Source organism: Antechinus flavipes, chromosome 1 (assembly GCF_016432865.1).
Source record: "Antechinus flavipes isolate AdamAnt ecotype Samford, QLD, Australia chromosome 1, AdamAnt_v2, whole genome shotgun sequence".
Taxonomy (NCBI): Eukaryota; Metazoa; Chordata; class Mammalia; order Dasyuromorphia; family Dasyuridae; genus Antechinus; species Antechinus flavipes.
In genome coordinates, this window is record NC_067398.1 from 314,041,986 (window position 1) to 314,059,680 (window position 17,695).

The 17,695-nt window shown below is 33.6% G+C and overlaps 1 protein-coding gene across 3 annotated transcripts in view; it reads left to right on the forward strand.

The window, feature by feature from the left end:
• The window catches only part of AGTPBP1 (ATP/GTP binding carboxypeptidase 1), a 207,131-nt gene that overhangs the window by 23,067 nt on the left and 166,369 nt on the right, over positions 1-17,695 (forward strand). For all 3 annotated transcript variants that reach the window (XM_051966097.1, XM_051966114.1, XM_051966091.1), the window contains exon 2: positions 9,483-9,559. In XM_051966097.1, coding sequence (XP_051822057.1) covers positions 9,528-9,559 — 32 coding nt within the window. In that variant the 5' untranslated portion in view covers positions 9,483-9,527. The remainder of the gene's footprint in view (positions 1-9,482; positions 9,560-17,695) is intronic.

Genomic DNA, 17,695 nt, shown 5'->3' on the forward strand with positions numbered 1-17,695 from the left:
CATGAATGTATGGCTCGGGAGGATGCTAGTCCCAGTCCTGGTTAGTGACTTAAGAGACTTAGATGGAAAAAAAAAAAAAAAAAAAACTTCTTTTCCTTCCATTGCAGCACTGGGTTCAGTGACCCAGCCTTTGATTTCTCAGAGAAGAAAAATTTCATAGCAAATTAAAATTGTGTCACAAGTCAGAGTAATCAAATAGACCCAAGTTATAAAACATTTTGTGTTTTTGTGTGTGTATGTGTGCAAATATTTGTGTAAATATATCTCAATGTGTATATATCTATACCTGTATTTAAATATGTAAGTATATATATATATGTGTGTGTGTGTATATATATATATATATATATATATATATATATATATATATATATATATTTATATTTATATCAGTATCTACATATTGCTGTCTTTATCTCTGTATATAATCCTACCTTTTTCCTTCATTAGAATGTAAGCTTCATTTGGAGTTATTGTTTTATTCTTTCTGCTTGTATCTGCACTAGTTGTTTGATTATGAAGGGATTTAAACCACAAACAGGATTTTATTTTATTTTTTATTTTTAAAAATTTTTATTTTTTCTTTCTGAGGCAATTGGGGTTAAGTGACTTAACTAGGGTCACACAGCTAGGATGTAGTAAGTGTCTGACTCTATATTTGAACTCGGGTCCTTCTGACTTTGGGGCTGGCACTCTATCCACTGCACCATCTAGCTACCTCTACAAACAGGATTTTATATTTGATTCTGGAGGTGATAGGGAGCTTAGCATAATGGCTGGCAGATAGGTAGGCATTTAATACAAAATGATTGATTAATTGAAGTAATCCTTGATATTTTTGCTGAACAAAAACTGGCAATCTGTTGAATGATCATTTTGTTCTCCCTAAATCATAGGAACTGATAATGGCATATGTTGAAATTAATGTATCTGTTTGATTAATAGTCTAAAAGAAGCAACATATCACAAATGAAGAACCAGAAGCATTAACCTACTCATTTTTTTCCCAACTAGAATAGAATTCATATGCTTTTAGAACTAGAGGAGTAAATTTTAGTTTCTGAATATAAATGTAAATTTATCACATATAACAAAATGATTGACTTGATTAGATACACTAAGATTTAATTATTGATACCAAGAATTATAAATTCTAAAATATAAAACACTATAGAAAATAGGATTAGAAGCAATATTTTCTACAACTGATAGAAGTATATTATTAATATTGAAAGTTACAATATTGAAAGTTACATTATATGATTGAAAAATATATATATATAAACAATTCCAATTTGCACAAAGCAAGAACTTCATCTGAAATTGAAGAACAGAGGTCTGTGACAGTTCCTGGTATCTCCCTTAATCAAATCACACTTAATCATGCAGTGAGTTTATCAAGTTGAAAAGGCAGTTGGAAAGCACATATATATATATATGTGTATGTATATCTCTCTCTCTATATATACATACATATATATATAAAACAATTTCATTCAGTAAATCTGATGGCAAAAAATCATCAAATTCACTTTCATATTCATATTTGTGAAATATTAAATATTTCATTAAATTTATATTCAAACTAAATTGCTTTCCATGTGATAAATATATTTGTAATTTTACATATGAAGATTAGAGAAGATTCTGTGATATGTGAAATCATGAAATAACATCAATTAAGATAAAAAACTCAAGTATAGTCTCATTAAAGGTACTTGTCTGTAGTATGATGCATTTATTCTGTGTTAAAAACCCCTGACGTCTAGCAGTTTGAGATTTTCCCTGGGACAAATAAAGTGCCAAGTATTGTAATCCTAGAACTATATAATCTATAAGCTAACAACAGTGTGTTTCCTTTGTGGTCAGAGAACACAATTTAGTCAAAACAAAAACATTTATTAAAATGACATAGTATTATTAAGTAGCAGCGACATATCTCCCTTAAATTTGGGCGTATTCTCTCATAAATACATCCAGTATCACTGAGAAGAGTTTATGTACATAGAATTAACAGGTAGAGAGGCACCCACATAGCAAACACATAATGGCCAAGGCATATACAAGGAGGGGCAATTTACTCAAGTCAGTGATTACTCTTACTACCTCCACTGTCTCATATACTCCCCTGTACATCATTTGACTGTGTATTGCTAGATGTGACTCTAAGTGGTGGTGTTTTATTGCTTGACTATAGCCACTATTACTTCCAGTTTCAAGTTTAATTAACATCTTGATCAAAGATACTGTAAAATACTTTCAAATGGAGCCAGAGCCCATATAATAGCAGAACCAATAGAAACCTTGGCACTGAGGTCTGTTCCTGAATAGAATCTAGTTTGAAATTCTGGACTGTCAGTTCTTTTCATTGACCCAATAGGATTGCATCTATACTCTTTCCAGTGAATGTGACCATATGCATCTGTTATAAGATGCCATTTCTGGAGAGAGTATTCCTGCTCCCACTTTATGCTATACTACCCCAAAGACACAAGGAAAAAAGTGAAAAGATAATTTTTTAAGAGTTTCCTTAAGATCTGGGTTCTTCCTTCATAATTGACTCTCTCTTTCCCTGTCTCTGAATGAATGAACGACAATTATTAAATGCCTACTATATATGCTAAGTGCAGGGTACACAAATACAAGTGAACGAGTCAGCTTCTAAACTCAGTATAAAGAAGGGGAAGAAAACACAAAGAATGGTGGCCAAGGAAATTAGTTTTCAATGGGGAAACTGGAAAGAATTGTGATTGGAGCAATTGACAGTAGATTAACATTTAAGGATATGGTAGTATTGATTTGGTTGTTGCTATCATAATTAAATTTGGAAAGTAGGAGTGGGATAGTACTTATTGATATAGCGTGGAATTGGCATGGAATAGGTGTTGTGGACCTGAGATTGGATGAGCTAAGGTGAAATGTTTATTAATTAGGGCCCAGGGTTACAGTAGTAGAAGTTTCAATTATATATTTGGGGTGAAGGTTGAAGAGCTGGCAGCATGACACAGAGATGGCTAGGAAGTGGTGTTGGCTGGGGTTAAAATAGAACTAACTTGTTTTTTATTTAGGCCACTTGGGGCATGTCTGATACTCTTGGCCATTTATCATAACTTGCTTTGAGCAAGTAGTCAGTGCCTTAGGTGCCAATAGATCAAAGTTTGAGAGGACCACACCCTTACATTTTATTGTCTCTGATACCTTATCTATACATCCTGTAATTTCATTCACTTAAAAGTTTATTTAGGAATTTCCTGATCTAATTTACCTCACCACTACATTTGCAAAATTTACAATAGGAAAATAAGTGTTTACTAATGGAGAGGTTCTGCACATGCTGCTGTTTATGGAAAGCATTGTGTTGATTGCTTAAATTCCCGGAACACGACAGGGACTATAATTTTATTTTTTAAAATTGTGTTTTATTTTTCCCTCTCAATTGCATGTCAGGACAGTTTTTAGCATTCTTTTTTAAAAAAATTATTTTTATATAATAATTTTTTATTTTTCCAGATATATGCAAAACAATTTTTAAATATTTGCTTTCTAATATTTTTAAGTTCCAGTTTTCCCCCCTTCCTTCCCACATTCCTCCCTTTGAGAAGACCCATGTGAAGTTGTGCAAAACATTTCCATAAAATTCATGTTGCAAAAGAAAACATAAATCCCTCCCCCGCCCCCCCAAAACAAAAAAAAACCCTGACACCCTCAAGAAAAAAACAAGTTTTAAAACAAGTATGCTTCAGTCTGTATTCAGACACAATCAGTTCTTTTTCTGGGTGTGGATAGCATTTTTCATTATAAATCTATCAGAGTAGTTTTAGATCACTGTATTGCTGAGAATAGCAAAGTCATTCACAGCTGATCAACCAACAACTTTGCTATTAATATCTACTCAGTACATTTCACTTTGCTTGAGTTCATGGAGAGCTTTCCAGATTTTTCTGAGAGTATCCTGCTTATTTCTTACAAAACAATAATATTCCTTCATATTTATCAATTGGGGAATGGCTCATTTTCTTATAAATTCAGTTTTTTGTATATTTGAGAAATGAGGCCTTTATCAGGGACACTTGTAAAAATTGTTTCCTAGCTTTCTGCTTTCCCTCTAATCTTGGTGGCATTTTTTTTTTTTTTCAAAAGCTTTTAAATTTCATAATGCTTTTTCTTGTTTGGTCATGAAGCTAAAACTTAATTTTGTACTTTAAGAATTTATATGCTTGTACCCCTTGGTGCATTTATGTTTAGTATTGATATTACTTAATTGTTTATGGCACTTTTTAGTGATATGTAGTTTCCTTATCTCTTTTCATTGGATTCATTTTTGCTTTTGCTTTGAAATCAGGATTGCTATCCCTGCTTTTTTTTTTTTTTTACTTCACCCAAAGCATAATATATTTTGCTCCAGCCTTTTACTTTTACTTCTATATGTATCTGCTTCAAATGTGTTTCTTGTAAACAACATATTGTAAGATTCTGATTTTTATTCCACTTGATTGGCTTCGGTTTTGTGGGAGAATTCATCCCATTCACATTTATAGTTATGATTACTGACTATATTTCCCTCCATCCTTCTTTCTCTCGTTTATGCTTTTCTCTCTCCTTTTACTCTGTCCCTGGTATTTTGCTTCTAACCACTGCTTCCCTCAATTGTTCCTCTCTCTTATTAGCTCCTCTCCTCTCCCTTCTTTCCCTTCTTGTACTTTTCCCTCTCTTGTACTTTCTTTCCCCTTTTCTTTCCTACTTCCCTGTACGATAAGATAATTCTATACCCATCTGAGTTTGTGTGTTATTCCTTCTCTGAGCCAAATCCGATGAGAATAAGGTTCAGACAATGTTTACCCCTTTCCTTCTTTCCCTCTATTGCAATGGGTCTTACTTTTTTATATAAAGAAGCCTCCCTCCTTCCTCTTCTTCCAATCTGTTCCTTTTTTTCACCCCTTAATTACTTTTTGAAATATTGTCACAACAAAGTCAACTTATATCCACACCTTCTGTCTTTGTATACTTCTTTTAACTATCTTAATAGAGATATAGTTCTCAAGAGTTACAAGTATCCTTTTTTCTGTGTGAGGTTGTAAACAGTTTAATCTTATTGAATAACATGCTTTTTTTCTGTGTGAGGTTGTAAACAGTTTAATCTTATTGAATAACATGCTTTTTTCCCCTTCCTGTTTACCTTTTTGTCCTTTTCCTGAGTCTTATATTTGATCTTATTTTATGTTCAGTTCTTATTTTTTCATGAGAAAAGTTTGGAAGTTCCTTATTTCATTGAATGTTCATCTTTCCTTCCTGAAAGATTAGCTTGGTTTTGCCTTCTGGAATATCATATTCCAAACACTTTGATCCTTTAATGAGAAGCTGCTAAGTCCTGTGTAATCCTGACTGTGACTCTTTGGTATTTGAATTGTTCCTTTCTAGTTGCTTGAAGTATTTTCTCCTTGATCTAATAGTTTTGAAATTTGGCTTTCGTATTTCTTAGAGTTTTCATTTGGGGATCTCTTTCAGGAATTGTTTGGTAGATTCGTTCAATTATTATTTTACCTTCTGGTTCTTGATACCAGGGAAGTTTTGATTGTTAATTTCTTGAAAGCATGTTTGTTATCCATGCTTTTTTGATCATAGCTTTCAGGTAGTCTAGTAATTCTAGCCTACAGGCAACTTTAAATGAGATTTGTGGCCTAGTTATCCATACACAAAAACCTCAAGGTAGATGAAGACTATATATTGGCCAGATTATGAAATGTAGTCAGATGAGTAATATGTTGAATGTATGTCTTTACTGGTGTTATGCTTTACAATGAGTAGGGTTCAGAATTGACCAACAGGAAGAGATTATCCTGGATCATAGTTGCAAATTGTAACTTACTTTAAAGACCTCAAATTTTTGTTTACCACAAAAATTCACCTTGTTTAATACTAACAATCTCTTATTTATGCCATATAATGGAATCATGGAACACCATGATATGAGCAAGAATCGGAATTGTGAGAAAACAATTTAATAAACAAAATATATTTCTGCACTAAATCCTCAGATAAAAAGCATGGACAATCATGTTAGAAGAGTTAAATGAAGGGAGATGTCACTTTCATACAAATGTTCAGGCAAGGCCTCTTGGAGGAAAGGTCAATTTTTGTATAGGTTCCATGAACTGCTGAAAAGAAAGTGTATTCCTTTCTGTCTCCATTACATTTTCTCCAGAGATCTATCATATCTAGCTTTTCTAGTATTCTGTTTACCTCTTTGACTTCTTTCTTATTTATTTTCTGGTTTGATTTATCTAATTCTGAGAGTGCAAGGTTAAGATCTCCCACTATTATAGTTTTACTGTCTATTTCTTCTTGCAGCTCTCTTAGTTTCTCTTTTAAGAATTTAGATGCTACCCCACTTGGTGCATATATGTTTAGTATAGATAGTGCTTCATTATCCATGCTACCCTTTAGCAAGATATAGTGTCCTTCCTTATCTCTTTTAATTAGGTCAATTTTTGCTTTAGCTTGATCTGAGATCAGGATGGCTACCCCTGCTTTTTTGACTTCACCTGAAGCATAGTAGATTTTGCTCCAACCTTTTACCTTTAGCCTGCATGTATCTCCCCGCTTCAGGTGTGTTTCCTGTAAACAACATATTGTAGGATTCTGGCTTTTAATCCATTCTGCTAACCGCTTCCTCTTTATGGGGGAGTTTACCCCGTTCACATTTATGGTTAGAATGACCAATTCTGTATTACTTGCCATCTTGTTAACCCCGGTTTATGCTTTCCTCCCTTCTTTCCCCTTTCCCCCCCTTCCAAGTATTAAGCTTGTGAGCACCCCTTGTTTCTCACAGCCCTCCCTTTTTAGTGTCCCTCCCCCCGCCTTAGAGTTCCTCCCCCATCTTACCCCTTTCCCTCCCAGTTCCCGTATTCCCTTCCACTTAGCTTATTCCTTCCCTTTCCACTTTTCCCTTCTCACTTTTCAATGAGATGGGAGAAGTTTCACCATAGATTGAATATGTCTTAAGATTTTTCACTTAAAGCCAATTCTGAAGGCAGTAAGATACCCACTATATTCATCCCCCTCCATTCTTTCTCTCAGATATAATAGGTTTCCTATGCCTCTTCATGAGATGTACTACCCCCACTTTACCCTTTTTCTGGTACAATGTCCTTTCCACATCAATTTCTAGAACAAGGTATACATGTATTCTTTATGCATCTATATAGTCAAAATATAGTTCCCAAGATTAATCTTTACCTTTTTAGATTTCTCTTGAGTTCTATATATGTAGATCAAACTTTTTGTTAAGTTCTGGTTTTTTCATCAGAAATAAATGAAATTCGCTTACTTCGTTGAATGTCCATCTTCTTCCCTGGAAAAAGATGCTCATTCTCGCTGGGTAAGTTATTTTTGGTTGCATACCAAGTTCCTTAGCCTTTCGGAATATCATATTCCAGGCCCTTCGATCTTTTAATGTGGATGCTGCCAGATCCTGGGTGATCCTTATTGCGGCTCCTTGATACTTGAATTGGGTTTTTCTAGCCGCTTGCAATATTTTTTCTTTCATCTGAGGGTTCTGGCATTTGGCCACTATATTCCTTGGTGTTTTGATTTTAGGATCCCTTTCAGTGGGTGATCGATGAATCCTTTCAATGTTTATTTTTTCCTCTGTTCCTATGACTTCTGGGCAGTTCTCTTTGATAATTTCCTGGAAGACAGTGTCCAGGCTCTTTTTTTCATCATGTTTTTCTGGGAGTCCAATGATTCTCAGATTGTCTCTCCTGGATCTGTTTTCCAGGTCTGTTGTCTTTCCCAGAAGGTATTTCACATTTTTCTCCATTGTTTGATTTTTTTGGATTTGCTTGACTGATTCTTCTTGTCTCCTCGAGTCATTCAATTCCACTTGTTCAATTCTGATTTTCAGTGAAGTATTCTCTTCACTCACTTTTTAAAAATCTTTCTCTAATTGTCCAATTGAGTTCTTTTGTTCTGTGGAATTTTTTTCCATTTCGCCAATTTTGTTTTCCAGTTCACTAATCCTATTTTTCAAGGATTTTACTTCTTTATCCACTCTCTCTTTAACTGACTTCTCCAGGCTCTTTTGCCAAGCCTCCCTCTCCTTTTCCCAAGCTTCCTTCTCCTTTTGCCAAGCCTCACTCTGCTTTCCCCATTTTTCTTCTAGCTCCCTTGTGAGAGCCTTTTTAATCACTTCTATGAGGTTCATCTGTGCTGAGGAACAGACGATCTCCTCCTTTGGGGAATCACCTGGGGACTGCCTGTTTTTAGTCTCCTCAGGATTTAGAGTCTGCTCTCTATCTGTGTAGAAGCTGTCTAGGGTTAAAGTCCTCTTCAGCTTCTTGCTCATTCTGTCTATTAATCAGAGACAAACTACCAAAGAAAAACAGAAAAAACTGGAGTCTTTCTTTGGGGGAGGGGCTGGGTGTGTTATCAAGCTTCCTCTACAGACTGCAGGTGGCAGCAGTGAGGCACTAGCAGGACTGTGCTGCGCCTGCGCTCTGAGATCCCAAAGCGTGCTGAGTCACTGAGGGGGGGGAAGGGGGGGGCGGCCAGGTCCTGAGAGACTCCAGCTGTTTGCGGTTGTGTTCTTCAGCCCCGGTGTTTTTAGCTTCTCTGCTGGGCTGTTGACTTGCTGCAGGTTCCAAACCTGTAGCGAAGCTCTCCCCGCAGAGACAGCTGCGATCACTCCCCACCCCCTCTCCAGTCTGCTCCCGTGCTCTCACTGCCGCTGCCCTCAGCCTGCGCCCGATCTAAAACCGCCCCAGCCCTCCAGTAAAGACAGACCTTTCTTGGCGGATCTCAAGGATGGCTTCTCTTGGTAACTATTTGTGGGTTTTTTTTCAGTCAAGCATTGATTCAGAGGCTTGTAATGAAGTGGATAGTGAGAGAAAGCACGGAGCTTATGCAACTGTGAGCCTCCTCTCCGCCATCTTAACCGGAAGTCCTCTTGGAGGAAAGGGAAAGAGTATCTTTCACACTTAAGTTATAAAGAATATTCTGTTATTATTAGTTCTTGATAGATTATTTCATCAGTGTAGTGAATTCCCAGCATGAATATTCCTTCAATTGATGGAGACTCACTACTTGTCTGTAATTTCTAATCTTGCAAAGTTGTCTGGGAGCACTGAATGATTACTTGCCTATAGTAATAAACTTAGTATATGTTAGAGGCAGGAATCTGTTTGACTCCAAAGGAATATCTTTATCCACTAAAGCATGCTATCTACAGTCTGTTAGATGGTTGAAAATATCCATTTCCCTAAGATTTTGACGCCATCCCATGATCTGTTTTTAAGGAATTTAGCCATCATAGAAGATATATTCCAGTATCTTTGAGAGAATGTACAATCCATGAACAATATTTCTGTATTTTCTATTTTATTATGTATACTTTATAAAGTCAGCATATTTCATTGCATTGTAATTGCTAGTACACTGAAAATGAATACATAAATGATGTTTTTAATGTCATTTTTTCCTTTTAGATTATTGAAATGAAGAATTATTGAAATGAAGAAGTAACTGTCAAGATGAACAAATTAAAAGTGTTATCAGAAAAAAGGTATTGTAAGTGCAATTATGATCTTATGTAATCCATATAAACACATGTTGTATAAGGAAAACTATTTCGAGGCTGTTTTTTTCCTTTTATATTAAGGATATTTAATGGAAACATACTACCCTGACTTTAAATAAAAACTATACCTATTCAACATTGTTCTAAGTGAACATATGAGAATTAAAAAAAATTTAATAAGAATACTAATAATCATCATATTTTACATATGTTACATCCCTTATTCCAATTCTTTTCTTGGATTGCTAAAACATTTCTTTTATTACATTAGATAATATGAATTTTTGATATTTTGGTATCTATAAAATAGAAAAATATATGTGTATATATAGTTACATATTAGGTATGGGATTGCTTTTGTGAATAAAGAATGTATTTTAAAATCACGTTATTTCCCATAATGAAATTTATTATACTTATGGAATATTTTAATTTCATATACTTGTAAAATTTTCAAATGAAAGAAGAATTTGACTTCACATATTAGAAAATTGGTTTTAGATCCAGTTATACCAATTTTTTGTGTGTGGGTGCCAAAATAATTAATATGGTCAAGTTCTGCCAATTAATCATTTTCATTTGAAGATCTTTAAAGTAAAACTGTCTGTTTCATGAAATATATTTAAGTATGTAAAACTTATAGGAAACATTAATATTTCTTTACTTAATTTATAATAAAAATTTCTAAGTGAACTTTATTAGGAGGAAGGAAATACATACTTTTTTCTAATTTGTTTCAAGTATGAATAAGTGTGTGAAGTTGGTGTAATAAACCCAAACCAGATACTTTTATAGTATAAAATGTAGTCCTTGTGGAGCCTCTTCTTTGGCAACTTAGCCACCCAAGTGTCTGTTTGGATAGAGGAAACTAAATTTCTCACTTCAAAATCTTTAACAGCTCCATTAAGGAATACTCTCCGTTTTTTTTTTTTTTTTTTTTTTCTGAATTGCCTTTTTAGAATTTGTATAATATAATGGGAAAAAACCCAAAACATTTTTATACTTTAACTCCAGTTGTTTCCTTAGGGCTTGTATTTCTTTAGAGAAGTTTGAAGAAAAACAAAATTCTTGGTCTATGTAATCCTTGTGGAGCCTCTTCTTTGGCACACTTAGCTGAAGGAGAGATTTATTCCTTAACAAACTGCTACCTAAGTGTGTGGGCAGAGGAATCTAAATTTCTCACTTCAAAACCTAATTTCCAATTTCTTTTCTCAATTATCTTTTTAGAATCCATGTGATAAAATGAAAAGAAGATTAGAATTGGAATTGGAAGATGTAGATTCAAATTTTGCTCTAACATTTGACTAGTGACAATGGAAAGATAATTGCTTAATTCCTCTGAGTCTATTTCTATCTTTGTAAAAGGATTTACACTATATAGCTCACAGCAACTAATATGAGTTAAGCTCTTAAAATTTTAGAAAATGCTGCAGAAATGTGAATTATTACTTTAAAATATAGTGTTATAGAAAAATGGTGTAAAATTTGATCAAATGTATGTTTGGAAAAAGAGGTGGGTTGGTTACATAATACTGAGAGATTATCAAGGATAAATCAAATGTTGCCCTAATATCTATGAAATATTTTTTAAAAATGTCACATAATTATGAAAAGCTCTCCACTATTCTTTATGGAGGATTTATGAAAGGACATGGACAAAACTTACGTAAGATGAGAAAATGTAGAGGGGAGTGTTCACATTAATGAGTTAATCCATAGTGGATTAATTAATCCATTAATCCATAGTGATTAACAGCAAACAGATATTTATTTTATTTTTTATATATATTCTTATTATTTTTATTGAGGTTTTTAATTTTCAAAACATATGCAAGAATAAATTTTCAACACTGACCCTTGGAAAACTTCGTGTTCCAATTTTTCCTTCTTTCCCCCCACCCCCTTCCTTAGATGGCAAGTAATCCAATATATGTTAAACATGGTAAAAATATATAATAGATATTTATTGAAACAACTAATATGCCTAGCATGTAAGTGTAAGGGGTACAAAAGCATAAGTAAAATGCCTACCATTATACTGGTACATAGGAGCTTAAGATTATTTTAAATTTTGAAAGACATAGCCTTTGTCCACAATGAATTTATAAATAATTTGGGAGACAAGGCACATATACATGAAATAATGAAGCTGACAGTGTTGTTTAGACATTTAGAAAATAATGTGAAAGTTTATACACACACACACACACACACACACATACATACATACATATATCTCATCTAGGTCTAACTTCTTTCTTGGGATCTAGTCCTCTATTGCTAATTTCCCACTATTTTTTTTTTTTTTTTTTCTGTTTCTCTGGCCTATCATCACTTAAATTCTCTTTCCTTATTCTACAATTCTAATTTCCCTAAAAGAGACGAGTGGTACCATCCTCTAGGCAAGTCAAACCACTGATGCCAACTCTCTATCACCTACCCTAGATCCTGACAGATAGGACTCTAAGCCCAAGAGCTCTGCGAAATAGTGGTCACAGACCACCGACCCTGTGATCAGCTCTGCCACCATAGTTGTTGTCCAGGGAAGTAACTTTAATGGGGATCTGATCTGACTGTGCTGGTGCTTTGACTCCCCTCCTCAGCAGCTGCTACTGAAGATAAAAGAAAAAGATTCTTACCACTAAAGTTAGTTGTCATTGTCAATTAATTCAACATCAGTTAATATGGTCGGTTCTATCAATGGAAATTTAAAAAATGAAGATGTATTACCTTTAATTTGATACTCTAACTTAAAAACTTGAAGCTGAAATCCCCCAGATGTGTTATTTCTTCTGTGTTATTATGAGACTCTTGAAAGCAGGGACTGTTTCTGCTTTTCTCCTTGTAACCTTGGCACTTAATACAGTGCTTTGTATACAGAAAATGCTTAGTACATGTTCATTAGTTCATTTGTCAACCCTTTTATGTTCTCTTTAGGTCAGTGTACTTAGTATGCTCTTGTATAGAGTGTTAAATCCTTATTTTTAATCTAATTGGGAATAAATGACAACTGTAGCATCTCCACACAGATTCAGCATAATTATTTGTGGGATGGTAGCTATTCAAATCAAGGATATATTCTTGGATGTATCAGTATTGATAGACATATTAGAAACACATAAATACAAAAAAAAAAAAATCTCTTCTGTCATCTTCTTGACTCTGCAGTCTGACTTGTAACTTTATTATGCAACCGAAACTGCTTTCTTCAAAGTTACAAGCAGTCTTTTAATACTAAATTTTCTGATCTTTTCTCAGTCCTCATCCTTCTTGATCTCTCTCCTACCTTTGATACTGTCAGACATTCTTCTGAATGCTTTCTTTTCTATAGTTTACATGACACTTCTCTCTTTTGGCTCTCCTTTATCAGACTGCTCTTTTTCAGTCTCCTTTGCTGAATCTTCATCTAGATGGTAACTCAAAACCTTAAGTATGTCATGAAACTATGTTCTGGGCCCTTTTTTTCTCTTCTATACTCTTTTACTTGGTGATATCATCAGCTCCCTTAGATTCAGTCATTATCTCTATTATCATGATTCTCAAATATAATGAATTTTTTCTATTCTGATTTGAACCCTAAGCTATATATGGCATCATCAAGATTACAGATATATTAACAAATTTTCATATTTTCAGTAGAATTTAGAAGGAATTTTTGGCCAGAGTAGAATTTCAGACAAACCTTTTGATTCCTTTTATGAGAAGTGATTATATCATATTTTTATCATATGGTATTAAAAAAATTCAACTTGTTTATAACCACAGACTTGTTTAGCAGGATATATAAGGGAATATTTGATAATTAATTTGCTACTCTGAAATCATCGTTAGGTATGAGATGTTGAACCCCAAACCAAAGCTGCCTGATATATGGAGGAACTTTTGATCTTAATGAGTATGCTAACTGGGCACTATTTACATGTGTTTCTCTTTTGCTGTTTTTTCCATTTTTCAGATTTTTAACAAAAATTAAATGGCAGAGTAATCTCATTTTTTATGAGGAGGTTACTAAATTATTAAATCGGAGAACTGCTAGTTTTAGCAAAGCATTTGATGAATCTCTTATATTCTTGTGGAAAAGACAGAAAGATATGGCTAGGCAATATAGTTTGGTAGATTTTGAACTGTTTGGACAGAATTGAAGAGTAGTCATGTATGTTTCAGTTTCAGATTGAAGAGTTATGCGTAGAGTGCCCTAGGCATCTCTGCTTGATTCCTTTCTGTTTAACTTTTTTTTTTTTATCACTGACTTAATAAAGGCATGGATAACATGCATATTAGATTTATAGATGGCCCCAAACTGGGAGGAATAGCCTCAGTTAGGATCAAGAATAATTTTCACATTTGATTGAATCTAAGACTATGAAATTTAATAGGAATAAATATAATGTCATACAGTTAGATTTTAAACAGTCAGCTTCACAAATATCAAATGAGGAAGGCATGGTTAGATAATAGTTTGTTTTAAAAAGATTGGGAGATGTTAATAGAATATAAAACTCATGAGTCAATAGTTTGATATGGCAGGCAGGTTTCCAAGAATAAGGAATTTCAAGAATAAGTCTTTATTCTGCCTTGGTCAGACCACATTTGGAATATTTAGTTCTAGGTGCCACAGTTCAAGGAAGTTATTAATAAGTTGGATAATGAATTGGAGAAGTTAACCAGATTGGTGAAGGGCCTTTATTATGTCATATGAGAGATCAGTTAAATAAATTAGGATGTTTAGCCTTTAAAAGAGAATAATACTAAAGGGACTTATAGCTGTCTCCAAGTATTTGTGATGGGCTGTCATGTGGAAGAGAGATTAAACTGAGTATTCTTGGACTCACACATCAGATCTAGGAACAATGAGTGGAAATAATACAAATTTAGTTTTCATGCACACAAAAGTTTTCTAATAATTAGAACTAGAATGAACTGCTTGTATTAAAGGAAAAGCAAAATGACCATTTGTTTGTTACATTGTAGAATTTTCTTTTTCACCTTGACCAGATAATCTCTTAAGGTCCCTTCCAGCTCCGAAAATTTGTATTAAAAAAATTGGTACTTTAGATAATAATAAAATTAAGCATACTCTAATTAATTTTCAGTTAGCATTTAATAAAAGTGCCTTTTGTGTGTAGAACACCATGCTAGACACTGAGGAAATGCAAAATTTAGGTAAGCTTTAATGGAGACTTAATGGGGGTTGAAATATGAGCACAGATGACTATAACATAGAGTATTATTAAAAAAAAAGTGCATCAAAGTGGCATAAATGTATGCAATGTGAGTCTTAATCTATATTATTTATATTACTGTGACACCTTGACCATGAATCCATAATATTCATGTGATATTGGCAGTATAGTAGAAAGGATTTTTGGTTGATTAGTTAGATTAAATAGTCTCAGAGAATACTTCCAATTTTGAAATACTGTGATTCTGATTATTTGGGGAAGATGTTTACTAAAACAAAAATAAGAAAATAGAGTAGATAACCATGTGTAGATTTTTCTTCAAATAAAATCTAAGATTATTTTATCCTAATAAATGCTCTACTATTTATCACTTATTCTTATTTTCTCCTTTGAAGTTTGCCCATTAGTATGAGAGCTGTTTATCTTGGTATCAGAAGTTGTTTCTTGGTACCATAACTGACTAGTTTTGTTACCTTAGTAGCTTATTCTGTTTGATTTTTCCTCATCTATTTAAAAGAAAATTCCAGGAGATTAAAGTAGATGATCTTTAGGATTTTTCCCAACTCAAAAATGATCTGACTGTAAAATGTTTAAGGATAAATGATTAGCTCATCCTTGTGGCTTTTGCAGTTTTTATTATTCATAGCCTTGATCTAATAGAAGACTCTAATTCTTTGTCTTGAACATATTTTGATCATGGTGTAGACAACAGAAAACTTTTAGTTTGTTTTAAAATTTTTTCATGTTTATTTTTTCCATAGCTTGTACTATATTGCATTAGGTTGTCCTGAAGAAGTTTGGTTTTTTAAAATGTTCTCTTGAGGTGACAAGCTAAAGATACATTTTTTTATCTTAAAACTGCACTCGAAAGCATAAGTAATAGTGGACTTTTTTTGTGCTCTCTAGTTTATATCAAATTTTATTACATGTCCTTTAATTTGAATCCTGTAATACCTCTATGAAGTAAATATTACAGGTGTTATTGCTTTCATTTTACACAGAAGGATTTGAAGATCAATGACTTGCCCAAGGTCGCACACTTAGGATGTGTTTAAAGAATTTGAATTCAGTTTTTATTATTCTGAATCTGGTATCCTACCTCATAATGCATATTGTTTTCTCTCTCTCTCTCTCTCTCTCTCTCTCTCTCTCTCTCTCTCTCTCTCTCTCTCTCTCCTTCTTTCTCTCTCTCCCCTCTCTCTCCCTCCTCTCTCTCCCTTCTCCCTCCCTCCCTTTCTCCCCCTTCTCTCCCTCCCTCTCTTCTCTTTCTTCCCCACTCTCTCCCCTTTCTCTCTCCCCTCTTTCTTTTTCTCTCTCTCCCCCCTCTCTCCTTCCTCTCTGTCCCTCCTCTTTCCTTCCCCCCTCCTCCCCCCCTCTCTCTTCCTCTCTTCCTCTCTTCCTCTCTTCCCTCTCAGGCAATTGGGGTTAAGTGATTTTCCCAGGGTCACCCATCTAGGAAATGTTAAGTATCTGAGGTCAAATTTGAACTCAGGTCCTCTTGACTTCAGGGCTAACTCTATTCACTTTGCCATCTAGCTGCCTCTAATGTTTTAAATCTCTTTGTAAAATTTCTACTATTTATTTACCTTTTAGTGAGAAAAAATGGTATAATAAAATTTGACCAAAAACTCACTGTTTATTCTGTCTCCTTTTTGAATCTGTGCTTGCTAGTGAAATTAAAAAAAAAATATTGTAAATATGGTAGACTGGGTAATACATTTCAAAACTGATTTTATCTCCCTTTACCTCCCCTTGCCAAGGAATCCTGTCATATTTCAGGGATAGTTTTAAATGGAAAAGAAAGATTGCATTTTTAAAAAATTCTTTAGAGTTTTATTCATTATAACCAAAACAAGGAGTGATTCCAGTGTTTGTGGAATAACTAGCTGAATTATAGTATATCTATTATGCTATAATGTGGAAAAAAAAAAAAAAACAGAGAAATTTGTTAAGACATAGACCAAGTAATGCAAAACAAGGTCAGCAGACTAACAACAATATTGACTATACCAAGAATTCTCTTTCATTTTTGTCTCCCTCTTTTATAAATAATCTGTCATCCTGTACTTTAATTCTACCTAAGAAAAAGATTCATTTTTTACCTTTTCATCAAAAAATACAATCGTTTCAAATCAAGCCTGTAAAAGTTCCATTGTTTTCAAACTGATCTTTGTAAATTCTATAATGACAATTAGGAAATAAAATAGTATTTCTTTAAAATAATATTTCTTTTACTGAGTTTCATGTAATTTGGTTAACAATACAAAAACAATAGTTTGGATTAAATTTATAACTTTGCCTGAAATATAAGCCAAAAAAAAAAAAAAAAAAGGAAAGAAGGAAAAAAAGTACAAAGTAAAGGAAGAAATATCTATGAGTACCTATAAAACTTTTTCCATCTAGAGGTATCATTTGATCCAGTGAAAAAGTACATCAAGAAGTCACCAAGTTCAGCTAACCATCCAGGGTAAAAATTCCTCCACTGATAGAGAACAATTTGATGAGGCTTTTTGTTTCTGATTAGCCAGCTCTTATTTTTAGAAATTTCTTCCTCATGTTGAGTCAGAGTTTGCTTCTCTTTAGACACATTAAATATAATATTGAACTATGTCTTGATTAGTTCAAAGAATAATGAGATTATAATTTTTCATGAATTCGATGCTGTGAAAGGTAGTGTGATTTAGTGGATAGAGAGTTAGCTTTGGAGCTGGGAAAGCTTGGGATAGGTCCCACTTCTCAAATCTGCTAACTGTGTGAACCTGCGTAAGTCATTTAGTCTCTCTGTTCTTGACAGCTCTCCAAGGCTTTGAATTGCAGAGAAACTGTTGACCTTTGTTGGTAGAAGTTTTCTCATTCAGGAGTTCTGTATTAGGTAGACTAAGATTTTTTTCTTTTTAGTAAGCAAACCATCATATTGAGATTTTAGTTAATAAATTCT